This window comes from Boleophthalmus pectinirostris, unplaced genomic scaffold (genome assembly GCF_026225935.1).
Source record: "Boleophthalmus pectinirostris isolate CB_2022bp ecotype Guang Dong unplaced genomic scaffold, ASM2622593v1 HiC_scaffold_13, whole genome shotgun sequence".
Taxonomy (NCBI): domain Eukaryota; kingdom Metazoa; phylum Chordata; class Actinopteri; order Gobiiformes; family Gobiidae; genus Boleophthalmus; species Boleophthalmus pectinirostris.
The window spans coordinates 223,136-237,500 of record NW_026571036.1 but is presented as its reverse complement, the minus strand read 5'-3'; the positions used below and the strand labels follow the sequence as shown (position 1 = coordinate 237,500).

The 14,365-nt window shown below is 46.1% G+C and overlaps 1 protein-coding gene and 1 non-coding gene across 2 annotated transcripts in view; one reads left to right on the top strand and one right to left on the bottom strand.

Annotated features, from left to right (window-relative positions):
- The first annotated feature begins 3,481 nt into the window (after positions 1-3,481).
- trnaa-ugc (transfer RNA alanine (anticodon UGC)) lies at positions 3,482-3,553 on the top strand. Its single transcript has one exon. It is a non-coding gene; the product is annotated as a tRNA-Ala (tRNA).
- Positions 3,554-6,353: 2,800 nt separating this feature from the next.
- Positions 6,354-14,365, bottom strand: part of cad (carbamoyl-phosphate synthetase 2, aspartate transcarbamylase, and dihydroorotase) — a 30,277-nt gene continuing 22,265 nt past the window's right edge. The window contains exons 37-44 of the mRNA XM_020932300.2: positions 13,378-13,571; positions 13,159-13,233; positions 12,870-13,082; positions 12,229-12,354; positions 11,327-11,482; positions 10,696-10,797; positions 7,628-7,722; positions 6,354-6,533 (exon numbers count right to left, since the gene is read on the bottom strand). Coding sequence (XP_020787959.2) covers positions 6,434-6,533; positions 7,628-7,722; positions 10,696-10,797; positions 11,327-11,482; positions 12,229-12,354; positions 12,870-13,082; positions 13,159-13,233; positions 13,378-13,571 — 1,061 coding nt within the window. The 3' untranslated portion in view covers positions 6,354-6,433. The remainder of the gene's footprint in view (positions 6,534-7,627; positions 7,723-10,695; positions 10,798-11,326; positions 11,483-12,228; positions 12,355-12,869; positions 13,083-13,158; positions 13,234-13,377; positions 13,572-14,365) is intronic.

Sequence of the window (14,365 nt, the reverse complement as noted above, 5' to 3'; positions counted from 1 at the left end):
CAAGAACTGACAGAATTATTGGCCTGCAGAATGATTATTTTGAGACCCTCTGTTCATGTATAAAATATAAATCCAACGCTGAGAGGAACTTGATGCTAAATCTGGATTTTATTTTCCTCCATGTTGTTTGAATCGCTGCTCTAATAAATTCCCTCATCACAAACCGTCTCAGGAGGTTTTAGAGTCGCCCACGTTTCTATGTCAAACTCTTCTTACGATTAGCAGCAGTACGAGTCTGTACGAGGCTCCGCCCATGTGCTCCCACACCACAATTCTCCATAAATACGAAAAAAAAAACTTAAGTAAAATCTGTTGTTTTGGACGAATCAAACATTTCCAAAACAGTAAAATGAACATGTTGATCTAAACATGTGACATGTGAAAAGCCCACAGAAGTTTAATAGTCCCTCTGTAACACCCAGGAAAGTTCCATACTCTTTCTTTAAACGCAGTCTTCAGAAAACGTCAGAGGATCAGGTTTAATATCAGAGAAGATGGACGTGAGACGTGATCGACCAGAGCGTCAGACGAACCACAAACTTCACTCTCCATCAAATAAACGGGCCAGGACTGAACCAGGACTGAACCAGGACTAAACCAGGACTAAACCAGGACTAAACCAGGACTAAACCAGGACTGAACCAGGACTAAAACCAGGACTAAAACCAGGACTAAAACCAGGACTAAAACCAGGACTAAACCAGGACTAGACCAGGTCTTTTGTGTTCTTCTTCACATGCACATTTTGAATCTCCACAGATGTTCCTCTTTATTCCCGTCGTGTTCTCGTCTCCTCCAGCTTCAGTTCTGTCTCATCATTTTATTTTGAAGTCCATAAAAGCTCCTGGTCTTGGTTCTGGTCGTGGCTCTGGTCGTGGGTCGTGGCTCCGGTCGTGGCTCTGGTCCTCACATGATCCCAGCGTCTGACAAAAGTCTCGTTTAGAAGAACAATCAGAGCTTTGTTCTGACGCAGGAGGCCGAGGGTTTAAGCTCCTCTCACTTCAGATCTACACAAGAACCAAGACCAGTACCAGACCAGGACCAGGACCAGACCAGGACCAGACCAAGTTAAAACCAGGTCTAGAGCAGAACTACCCTGAGCTGAACCTGGGACCAAAGCAGCTCCTCACAGACCCACAGATCCAGAACAAGTGAAGTCCATGAGACGTCTGGTCTGGTCCTGGTTTTACTCTTAAAATAAAAATTCAGAATCATCATTTAGTTTGTGTGTTTCTCTTTTTGCCCAGAGGAGTCTTGTTTTTGAGGAGATGTTTGAGGAGATGTTTGAGGAGATGTTTTAGGGGGACCAGACTCGGGTTTGGATGTTTGTGTAAATAAAACTAAAAAGTGTGAGTCGTCTTTGTCCTCGACTCTCGTGTGGATCAGAGTAAAAACTGAGATTAAAGAAATTCAGTCTGCAGGATTTAAGACGAAGGAGAAAAGTGAGTTTATCGACTGGACGTGAAGAAGAAGAAGAAGAAGAAGAAGAAGAAGTCTGGACGAAGCTGAGAAACGTAATTGACCAAACAAATTTTTGTCCAGTCGACAAACTCGTTTTTCTCCTTTGTCCTGGATTCTACTGAACCACTGATGGAGTTTACACACTGCAGGATTTAACCCAAGATAGTCCTGGTTTAGTCCTGGATTAGACCTGAAAAAAAACTGATATAGTCCCTTTTTAGACCCGGTTTAGACCTGGTTTAGACCTGGTTCAGTCCTGTTTTAGACCTGAAATAAACCTATTTTAGTCCTGGTTTAGTCCCAGTTCAGTCCCAGTTTGGTCCTGGTTTAGCTCTCGTTTAGTCCTGGTTTAGATCTATTATAGTCCTATTTTAGTCCTAGTTCAGTCCCGGTTTAGATCAAATTGATCAGAAATAGAGACACTGGGACATTTCTTGTATAAAACTGGGACAAATGAGTGGTTTTGTGTAAATCTGCAGGGACAGAGTCTCTCTGGACCCCGGTCCCTCCGGTCTCCCCGGTCTCCCCGGTCCCCCCGGTCTCCCCGGTCTCCCCGGTCCCTCCCGGTCTCCCCGGTCTCCCCGGTCTCCCCGGTCCCCCCGGTCTCCCCGGTCCCCCCGGTCTCCCCGGTCCCCCGGTCCCCCCGGTCTCCCCGGTCCCCCCGGTCTCCCCGGTCCCTCCGGTCTCAGTCCAGTTTGACTTTCTAGGACTGGAGCTTTTGTGGGTCTTAAGTTCATCTGTGGCTTTAACTAAGGCACTTATCCAACAGATCCTGAGTCTGCGCCTCTGCTTCTCTTCAGACTCACTTCAGTTTCAGCTTCAGCTTCAGTTTGAGTTGGAGTTGGAGTTGAACTGGAGGTTCCTCAGACTTGCTCCTGGGTCTCGTGTGCAGTTTGAGTGTGAAGTGTTGTGTGGCTCGGTGTTGTTTTTTAGGAGGTTTTGTTTGTTGGGGCGTGTTAAATGTTAAATGTGCGTGTCTCTGTGTCCTTGGTTTAATCCTCTGTTAATCCGACACATGGACAATGACTCTGTGTTTTACAGTGAATAAAAACACAACAAAAATCACTTTAATCACCACAATCTGCCCTTTTTCATTCATTCCACTTCACACTCCGCTCTAATAACCTTCAGAACCTCTTAAATATCTTTCATTTGAATTATTTCTGCAGGAAATTACGGCTTTTACTTTGAAATGACAGTCAAATCCAAGTGTAAAGTAGAATTTAAATTGATGATCAGATTTATTGGTGCATTTTTCATCTTTGTTCACGCGCTCCACGAGCACACGAGCGTGCAACAACTGATTTAAAAATGGCGTCACCTTTCAGTAAATTCTACACATTTCTACAAATATTTGTAAGATAGTTTTAAGCAGAATATGTCGCATTACTTGATTTCAATTACAAACGGTCTATTAGCGAATTCGGCTTGAATCAAATGTTCATATTTCATCACAGAGTGTACAATTTTGAAGATGTTTTGTGGAAACGCGCGCTCTGTGCTGATTTACTCACAGGGTCTAGTCCTCCTTAAACCAGTGTATTTCTCAGCGGAGTCCGGCGGAAGGATACGTGACAGCTCTCACAATAAGCTAGCGGCGCAGAAACGTGTTTAAAGCGCAGAGTGTCTTACCGTGTGTGGACTGACTGTGGTGCGGGTCGCTGCGGTGATCGCTGCGGTTTTGTCTGGATCATAGAGACATGGGACTTTTCTTCTTATTTCACGGTAAATACGCAGAAAAAGCGTCGTTAGCCTCAAAGCCGAAGAGCGGCCCGCTATCCGCCCGCGCATGCGCACTCCCGCTCCTCTCAGCGGTCAAACTGCGGCGGCGCCACCGGAAAAACGCCACAAAACACAGATTTTAAACCGTGAAATCTACGAAATACTCAGATATATTTGATATTTCAAGTGTCATCTGTGTATTTCTGTGTTTATATGAGTCTGAACATGTATAAATCTGTGATGCCAGAACTCGGTCTGTGTACATGATATAAACACAGACAGACTCGACTGTCAGTGTGGGGATGTAGCTCAGTGGTAGAGCGCATGCTTTGCATGTATGAGGCCCCGGGTTCAATCCCCGGCATCTCCAGGGAAACACACTTTTAGTCTGGGCGCTCGATTTAAAATAGAACAAAAATCAAAAATACAAGTTATTTTCTGCAATTAACTTGTCTTCAAATTATTGCTTCTTCAGGTGAGGTAAAAGAGATTATATATATGTATATTTTTTTTTTTAAAGAAAAATCAAAATGACGACTAACTTGTTGTACGGTTGTAGGGAGTATCATGTAACGGATAATACTCCCTACAACTGTAACTCCTCACAGCTGTGTATCGTTACTTTTGGTTTACATAAGCACACTTTGGTTTAATTTGAAATACCACTGATATTCCTTTTATTTATTTTCTAATAATAGCATCAAAGGTAGGAAACATCAGGCAAAGGAGAATGAAAAATTACAAATTGTAGGTAGGCCTGATATTAATAGTCATATTAATAACAATTGTATTAATAATAATCACATGCAGCACTTAATAAAAGTTAAAAAAATAGGCCTACAAAATAAATACATAAGAAAATTTTATTATATGAGTAACAAATCAACTTGCCAGCTCTTATGTCTGTCCCAGGTGAGCATGCGTTTTTAAAAGAGAAAATATGAAAAATATAAGTTATTTTCTACAATTCACTTGTCCTTAAATTATTAATACTCCCTACAACTGTACAACTCACCCTTATGTAACTGATAAACCTGTGTCCTGTCAATCATCTGCTGTCTTCCTGTGACCTCATAAAGCTGTGATTTTATATTTCATTACTTTTCTATTTTCTCTCTACATTTACATTTAAATAACTGAGTTTTATTTCACACGTCTCTTGCTCTTTTTTGCAACTTTAGAATTTATCACCATTTATATTTTTTCTTTATTATATTGTGAAGTGTGACTCCTGTGTCCAAATAATTCTGTTTTTGTTTGTTGCTGAAAAAAAAATAAAAATAAACTCAGCTCTAACCACAGTGTCTTTTACTCAAGCTCAGTGTCACTCAGTGTCCCTCCTCGTCGTCCTCTTCCTCCTCTGTTCACGTTCATCTCAGTCTGGATCTGATTTTAAACTTAAATAACAACAGCACAAAGATCGTTCCCATTTTCTTGTATTTATTGAAAAAGTCTGATAGAAAAACATTATGAAATTGAATGAATTTCCAGTTCATTGCTACATTATCGACACCAGCATCAAAAACAACACGAGGATTTGGATCAGAACCCAAACAGCAGAATCACAAGAAACGGTTTGGAAACAAGAGTTTGGTCCTTTGTGCCACAGCGAAACGACAGAATCATAATGAAACCTGAGACAAGAGTTAAGTGTTCTAAAGAAATGTGTGTTCTGAAAAAAAATGTAAACAGTAAACACTCGAAGCGCGGAATGTGCAGGTGGAGGTTTAAACTCAGTGATTGTGCGTTCGATGGAAAAACTAATGATTCTGGGACAGTTTGGGGACAGCGCTGAGGTCCGAGGTCCGAGCTCGTGGGACCTAAGACGAGACTTAAACCCTGGAGGACAGGACTTTCTCTGTGACCGACCTCACACCGCAGGAGTTTTATTGGTTTTATTTATTTATTGCTATTCCATAGTTTCTGCTCTTATTTTATTTACTGGTTTTATTGTTTTCAGACTAGTGTGATTAAATCTAAGTGTTTATTTTATCATTATACTGGCAAAAGGAGAAATTCAATTTGTCGACTGGGCAAAAGTTTATTTGGGTTGAATCTGTTTTCTGAACTCGTCCAAACTGTTTTCTTCACTTTAGTTCAGTGACTCTGTCTTATATCTGCCTGAAGGGGGCGCTCACTACACTCACATTACTCTCACACTAACACACACATGTACATGTGTTTACAGTTTGTTTGTTAGATCTGTTGACCTGCATGAGTGTGGATCTTATCAGCAGAGTCACTCAGGTCATACTGGAGTTTTCACACCTCTGGTCCTGACCTGACCTCCTCCTCTAGTTGTATTTGTTTTGTTTTAGGTTTGAGGACGGAGTTGTTACTCAACGGTGTCTGAGTCTGTTTCCATCTCTTAACAAAAACAGCCTCTTGAACTCCTCCCAAACAAAAATCTTTCCTCAGACTCTGAACCTCACGGGAGCAACTCCAGGATTTTATGTGCAGATGAACAACAGACTCAGGTCCAGTGTTGCTCTCTCGTCTCGTCTGTGCATCCTCCAACAAACACAAACTGTAAACGTGTGTGTGCGTGTGTGTGTGCGTGTGTGTGCGTGTGTGTGTGTGTGTGTGTGTGCGTGTGTGTCAGAGTAGTGTGTGTGTAGTGAGCGCCCCCTTCTGGCAGATATAAGACAGTGTCACCAGTGTCTGACAGAAGTGAAGAAACAGATTGGACAAGTTGAAAAATGTTTTTGACCAAATAAACTTTCGTCCAGTCGACAAATTGAATTTCTCTTTTTATCGTGGATTTTACCAAATCGACTGAGGAATTCTACATCATTATTATTATTATTACATTATTATTGTTGTTGTGCAGCATTTTGGAAACTGTTTGTGAAATGTGCCACAGGAACAAAGTGAATTGGAATGGACAGTATGAGTTTAGTGCCAGTGTGATACCAGGGTAGTATTTGTAGTACAGGTGTAGTAGTGGTGTAGTACTGGTGTAGTACAAGTGTAGTACCAGGGCAGTATTTGGAATGTCCAGATCTGGTCACAGTTTTGCAAAGTTGCTAAAATATTGTAATACTTCTGAGTAAATCAAACACTTATCAGAGAAAATGAAGTAAACAAAAAAGAATGTTGTGCAGAGTGTGTGTTGTTTTAGCCCGTGTGAGTGTGTGTGAGCCGTGTGTGTGAGCCGTGTGTGAGCCGTGTGTGTGTGTGTGAGCCGTGTGTGTGAGCCGTGTGTGTGAGCCGTGTGTGTGAGCCGTGTGTGTGAGCCGTGTGCAGAGGCTCATCGTCCCAGCACGGTGGCGAGCAGAGCCATCCTGATGTACATCCCGTTCTCCGCCTGTCGGAAATACGCCGCACGAGGATCTGAGTCCACCTCCGCACTGAAACACACACCACAACCACGTCAAAGTCTCAACTGTGTGTGTGTGTGTGTCTGTGTGTGTGTCTGTGTGTGTGTGTGTGTGTGTCTCTGTGTGTGTGTGTGTGTGTCTGTGTGTGTGTGTGTGTCTCTGTGTGTGTGTGTGTCTCTGTGTGTGTGTGTCTGTGTGTGTGTCTGTGTGTGTCTGTGTGTGTGTGTCTGTGTGTGTCTCTGTGTGTGTGTGTGTGTGTGTCTGTGTGTGTGTATATTTATTGTGATATTTTGAAGAGATAAAAAACATTGTGAATATTAAACTTTCTGTCGTAAACCAGAGACTTAAGATTTAAAGTTCTTCATAATTTATTTCATTGTGTAAATTGGACTGAAACAAAGCAAAGCATCATGGTCTCTGTAGTTTATTCTGTTTCTTTTAGACATTTCTGCATCATAACAATGAATTTCAACACAGACATTTGAGATTCGATGTATTATTCTGACGATACGATATCATGATATTTTGGATTAGTTACATCCTAAGAACAGGAGACTCGGGAGTCAGGTCCAGGGTCTCACGCTTTTTCACTGACAAAATGTCCAAAATATTCCATGATTTTTTCATGACTAAAGTGAATTTTTCCATGACTTTCCAGCACCTCCATGTGTAGAACTGATCAGACTTTTAGTTCTAAATCTGAAACATGAACCGTTTCCTCTCTCCTTATGGTTTTGGGATTATAGTTTTTGAACATTTACTGTCGTTTCTTTTAAACAAAAGACGTTCAGAAATAATCAGAACAGACTCATGAAAACTGAACAAACACTGGAGCGAAGGGAAACAAATTAAATCTACAGGACTTTTCCAGGATTTCTGGACCTGTTTCCACAGCGTTCAGCTCCAGTCAAATGAAGCTCATTGAGGTTAGCTGTTCTAGCTGAAACCAGGAGCATGTTTGGAAAGAGCCAATCAGGAAGGAGGAGGAGGAGCTGCTGCTGTGGTTTTGAGCTTTGCAGAAAAACATCGAAGTGAATGAGGCTGAAGGTGCAGCCACGTTCACACAGAAGGTCAGACTAAACCAGGACTAAACCGGGTCTAAACAGGACTAAAGCGGGACTGACCTGATCTCGTTGACTCGGGGCAGAGGATGCATCACCACCATCTTGTTCTTGGCTCCGGTCATGATGTGAGGAGTCAGGATGTACTGACCGAAGCTCTGAACAAGAAACATTTAACACACAAACATCAGAGTCCACGACATCAGCACAGTCCAACGGGTTTACAACACGGGAGACAGGTGAGACAGGTGAGACAGGTGAGACAGGTGAGAGACAGGTGAGACAGGTGAGACAGGTGAGACAGACAGGTGAGAGACAGGTGAGACAGGTGAGACAGGTGAGGAGACAGGTGAGAGACAGGTGAGACAGGTGAGACAGGTGAGACAGAGACAGGTGAGAGACAGGTGAGACAGGTGAGACAGGTGAGACAGGTGAGAGACAGGTGAGAGACAGGTGGGAGACAGGTGAGAGACAGGTGAGACAGGTGAGACAGGTGGAGACAGGTGAGACAGGTGAGACAGGTGGGAGACAGGTGGGAGACAGGTGAGACAGGTGAGAGACAGGTGAGAGACAGGTGAGAGACAGGTGAGAGACAGGTGGAGACAGGTGAGACAGGTGAGAGACAGGTGAGACAGGTGAGACAGGTGAGACAGGTGGGAGACAGGTGGGAGACAGGTGGGAGACAGGTGGGAGACAGGTGAGACAGGTGAGACAGGTGAGACAGGTGAGAGACAGGTGAGAGACAGGTGAGGTGAGACAGGTGAGAGACAGGTGGGAGACAGGTGAGACAGGTGGGAGACAGGTGAGAGACAGGTGAGAGACAGGTGGGAGACAGGTGAGAGACAGGTGAGACAGGTGAGACAGGTGAGAGACAGGTGAGACAGGTGGAGACAGGTGAGAGACAGGTGGGAGACAGGTGGACAGGTGGGAGACAGGTGGGAGAGACAGGTGAGACAGGTGGAGACAGGTGAGAGACAGGTGAGAGAGACAGGTGGGAGACAGGACAGGTGAGAGACAGGTGGGACAGACAGGTGAGAGACAGGTGAGGACAGGTGAGAGACAGGTGAGAGACAGGTGAGACAGGTGGACAGGTGAGACAGGTGAGACAGGTGGGAGACAGGTGAGAGACAGGTGGGAGACAGGTGGACAGGTGGGAGACAGGTGGGAGACAGGTGAGAGACAGGTGAGGACAGGTGGGAGACAGGTGGGACAGGTGGGAGACAGGTGAGACAGGTGAGACAGGTGAGAGACAGGTGAGAGACAGGTGGGAGACAGGTGAGACAGGTGACAGGTGAGAGACAGGTGAGACAGATGAGACAGGTGAGACAGAGACAGGTGGAGACAGGACAGGTGAGAGACAGGTGGAGACAGGTGGGAGACAGGTGGAGACAGACAGGTGGGAGAGACAGGTGAGGAGACAGGTGGGAGACAGGTGGAGACAGGTGAGAGACAGGTGAGAGACAGGTGGGAGACAGGTGGAGACAGGTGACAGGTGAGAGACAGGTGAGAGACAGGGACAGGTGGAGACAGACAGTGGGAGACAGGTGGGAGACAGGTGAGACAGAGACAGTGAGAGACAGGTGACAGGTGGGAGACAGGTGAGAGACAGGTGGGAGACAGGTGACAGGTGAGACAGGTGGGAGACAGGTGAGAGACAGGTGAGAGACAGGTGGGAGACAGGTGGGAGACAGGTGAGAGACAGGAGAGACAGTGAGACAGGTGGAGACAGGTGGACAGGGAGACAGGTGAGACAGGTGGGAGACAGGTGGAGAGAGACAGGTGAGACAGAGACAGGTGAGAGACAGGTGGAGACAGCAGGTGAGACAGGTGCAGGTGAGAGACAGGTGGAGACAGGTGGGAGACAGGTGAGAGAGACAGGTGGGAGACAGGTGGGAGACAGGTGGGAGACAGGTGGGAGACAGGTGGAGACAGGTGAGAGACAGGTGAGAGACAGGTGGGAACAGGTGGGAGACAGGTGAGACAGGTGAGACAGGTGAGAGACAGGTGGGAGACAGGTGAGACAGGTGGGAGACAGGTGAGACAGGTGAGAGACAGGTGGGAGACAGGTGAGAGACAGGTGGGAGACAGGTGAGACAGGTGAGACAGTGGGAGACAGGTGAGACAGGTGAGAGACAGGTGAGACAGGTGAGACAGGTGAGAGACAGGTGAGAGTGTCAGGTGCAGGTGTGTGTCCTGGATTATAATTCAGATCTAATTCCTGAATTTCTCCACATGAAACAAAAACTGACTCAAAGTTCAGCTTCTGTCAGGAAAAAGAAACTAAAGGTCCAGTCCGGGTCCAGTCCGGGTCCAGTCCGGGTCCAGTCCGGGTCCAGTCCGGGTCCAGTCCCCAGTCCCGAGTGTTTCAGCTGAAGGGACGTTAAACCAGAAGATGAATCTGTTTGTGGAGTTGATCTCAAACACAGAATGAGAAGGAGAAACATCTGAAGAGCACAAGTTTGGATATTTCTTAAAAACAGAATCTGCCACAGAGTCCCCACAGATTTAAACAGATTTAAACAGAGTCCCCACAGAGTCCCCACAGAGTCTCCCACAGAGTCCCCACAGAGTCCCCACAGAGTCCCCACAGAGTCCCACAGAGTCTCCCACAGAGTCCCCACAGAGTCTCCCACAGAGTCTCCCACAGGGTATCCAACAGAGTCCCCACAGAGTCTCCCACAGAGTCCCCACAGAGTCCCCACAGAGTCCCCACAGAGTCCCCACAGAGTCCCCACAGAGTCCCCACAGAGTCCCCACAGAGTCCCCACAGAGTCCCCACAGAGTCCCCACAGAGTCCCACAGAGTCCCCAGAGTCCCCACAGAGTCCCCAGAGTCCCACAGAGTCTCCCACAGAGTCCCCACAGAGTCCCCACAGAGTCCCCACAGAGTCCCCACAGAGTCCCCACAGAGTCTCCCACAGAGTCCCCACAGAGTCTCCCACAGAGTCCCCACAGAGTCTCCCACAGAGTCTCCCACAGAGTCTCCCACAGAGTCCCACAGAGTCCCCACAGAGTCTCCCACAGAGTCTCCCACAGAGTCCCCACAGAGTCTCCACAGAGTCCCCACAGAGTCCCCACAGAGTCCCCACAGAGTCTCCCACAGAGTCCCCACAGAGTCCCCTAGTGTCTCACCGCTCTGTATTCTTCCTCGGAGGAGAATCGTTCTTTCTGGATCCGGGTCATGTACAGAACATCTGTGTCGGGCAGCGCCTCCTCCAGGCTCTCAAACTCCTCCTGCTCCAACACAAACACAGATACACGATACACACCACACACACACACACACACACACACACACACACACACACACACACACACACACACACACACACACACACACACACACACACACACACACACACACACACACACACACACACACACACACACACACACACACACACACACACACACACACACACACACACACACACACACACACACACACACACACACACACAGGTATTAATATGGCACAGTAAAACCTCTTCATGTGTCTTAACGAGCTCATGAACAAACAGAATGAAAAACTCGAATGAAAACTCGTGGAAATGTCGGGACTTGTTAAAGCTGCAGTTTGTGGAGCTTCGTTCTGCTGTTTTTCTCTTTTGATTTTACAAAACTAATGAACATTTTATTTGTTTGTTTCCCAGTTTCACTCGAGTGTTTCACTTCAGAGTTAAAGAACACTGAGATGTTTCAGTCCCGCGGTGGTGGGCGGAGTCTCGTACCGCTGTAATGACACATTAAAAGCAGCTCAGACCTGTTTGATTCCTTTGGAGGCCACGTAGCTGCAGATCTCCGGTGGCATGTGCAGGTTCTTGGGGGCCACGTATCTCAGCGTGATGCGATACTGCGTCAGGAGTTTGGCGAGAGAGTGAACGGTGCGACCGTGTTTCAGGTCCCCGACCATCGTGATCTGACAAAACAAGAGACAAGAACGAGTTTGAGGTCGAGACAAGAACGAGTTTGAGGTTCGAGACAAGAACGAGTTTGAGGTTGAGACAAGAACGAGTTTGAGGTCGAGACAAGAACGAGTTTGAGATCCTCGACCATCGTGATCTGACAAAACACAAAGAAGAAAAGATGTGGACTGTTTTTTAAATCCAGTGTTTCTCAAGTTAAAGAAACTGACTTTTTGTGAGATTTTCATGTGGGAAATAAACTCATTATTTATATTTAACGCTCTTCTGTTTCAGTTCTGACTCATGAATCTGTTCAAAAGGCACTCAGAATATTGGTATCGAATATCACTTTGAGTATGAGTATCAGGATCAGCAGTTAATGATATCAAAGAGCCTGGATAATAATCGGCCAATACCGATACTGAAACCTGTTTATCCTCATTGATCATGAGTAAAACTCTAAACTCCTGGGGAATCATCAGGACGTTCTGAACACAGAAGGTCAAAGAGGAAGAACCAAAGGAAGAACTCTGGACCAAAGGGCTTAAAATGAACTCAAATCAGGTCCAAAAACACAGAGGGAACAGGCTGTGCTCCATTTGAGACAGAAGAACTGTGCTGTAGTAACAGAACATTAGTAGATAAAGTTTTTACACTTAGAATTTAAACTCAGCCATGTGTTGATTTTATAAAGTATACAAGTATAATTTATATATAAGTATATAAAAGTATAAAAGTATATAAAAGTAAATAAACTCACGGTCATCCCGTTGACGGTGCCCAGCTCCTCTCGGATGGTGAAAACGTCCAGAAGAGCCTGAGTCGGATGTTCTCCAACTCCATCTCCAGCGTTTATCACCGGCTTACGGCAATGACGAGAGGCAGACTGAAGAGAAGAAGAGAGGGAAGAAGAGGAGGAGGAGAGGAGAGGAGAGAGGAGAGAGGAGAGGGAAGAGGAGAGAGAGGAGAGGTGTTTAATGTGACACCAAAGTTGTTGGTAAATGTTCAGTGACGATTAAGGTTAAAACTGATTCTTTTTGTTGTTACTGTAAGAGAATTGAAGTTATTTATCCTCCTCGTTTTTCTCTCAGTTTCACATCGACTCACAGGAGCAACAAAAACTATTTTTGGACGGTTGGTTTTTGGCATTTTGTGGGGCAGCAGCAGCAACATTTGAAAAAAATCCTATCTGTGTCATTAAAAGATCAGATACAGGAGCAGAGGGACCAAACATCTGATCTGTGGGACTTCAGGCTGCAGACTGAACGTGGACATGGAGACCTGGAGACCTGGAGACCTGGAGACCTTGGAGACCTGGAGACTTGGAGACTTGGAGACTTGGAGACTTGGAGACTTGGAGACTTGGAGACCTGGAGACTGGAGACTGTAACCTGTTCTCACCTCCACGGCTCCGGGCGTCGGGTGGCGCAGCACGAGGACGTCGGCGTAGCAGCTCATGGTCTGGACGGAGTCGCACAGCGACTCTCCCTTCTGACACGACGACGTCGACTCGCTGAAGTGAACCACGGATCCTCCCAGACGAGACATGGCCGCGGCGAAGGAGCTGCTGGTGCGAGTGCTCACCTCGTAGAACATGGACGCCATCACGCGACCCTGCGGGGACAGAAGGGGGGGCGGGTCAGCTGGGAGAGCAGAGGTTTGTGCTCCAGTTTGAGGTTTGTAGATTTACTTTGAGAATGTCGAGGCTGCGCTCCTTCTGCACCATCAGACGCAGAGAGTGAGCCACGTTAAACAGGTGAGACATCTGAAAAACAAAAACAGGTGAAAAATAAAAAGGTGAGACAAAAACAAGACGACAAAGTGACACTGATCAGCGTCTGCAGGACACAGAAGAACAGCCCTGCGTGTGGATTCTAAACTTTTAAACTCAGACTCATGAAGCACTGACCTGGTCTTTGGTGAACTGGCGCACGGACAGGATGTGCTGCCCCACCAGAGGGTGCAGCAGTGGAGACACCTGCAGGTGAGAGGCAGGTACTGCAGCGGCCTGAGCCTGAGGAGAGAGGAGGCGCGACAGAGGAGGAGGGTGAGAGTACGAGTCTCCAGACGGAGGCAGGACAGAGGGAGGCAGCATCACCAGCTCTGAGGAGAGAGGAGGGTCACAGGTCACAGGTCACAGGTCACAAGTCACAGGTCACAGGTCGGACTAAAACTAAAGATCTGCTCTATTCACATTTGGAAACATGAGGTGAAACTTCAGGTGTTTTTCCGACTCTGGACTCGAGCGACTGTGATAAACCCACTGAAGTAAAAGTGTCAGTGGTAAAACGTAAACTGCAGACGCCTGTGCTGTTTGAATCGTCTCATCACATGTTAGAGCTGGTATCATTAAGAAGTTGACGATACGATACAGATCCCGATACAGTGCACTTTCAATTCGATATGATAGATTTCATATTGATTCGATACGGTTCAGTGAAAAATAAAGGCCAAATCATGTCTGACACTAAAAGTCTTTGTTAAACCACTTCTTCTTCTTGTGCAAAGTTCATATGAAACACAAATATTTTATTCCTCAAAACAGTGAAAATGTCAAATGTGTCGCATAAATGAGTTTCCTTTCACTCCACAAGCAACAAAACTGTAGCTGGAACAAAATAATTTAGTAAAACACACTTAAAAATCCTCCTCGATACAGCAGCCCACGATATCGATGCTGTATCATCACATTAAACGATACGATATATCGATATTCCGATATTTTTGCACAGCCCTAGTGTCTGTTGTGTGTCTGTTGTCTGTTGTGTGTCTGTTGTGTGTCTGTTGTGTGTCTGTTGTGCGTCTGTTGTGCGTCTGTTGTGCGTCTGTTGTGCGTCTGTTGTCTGTTGTGCGTCTGTTGTGCGTCTGTTGTCTGTTGTGCTTGTGTCGTCTGTTGT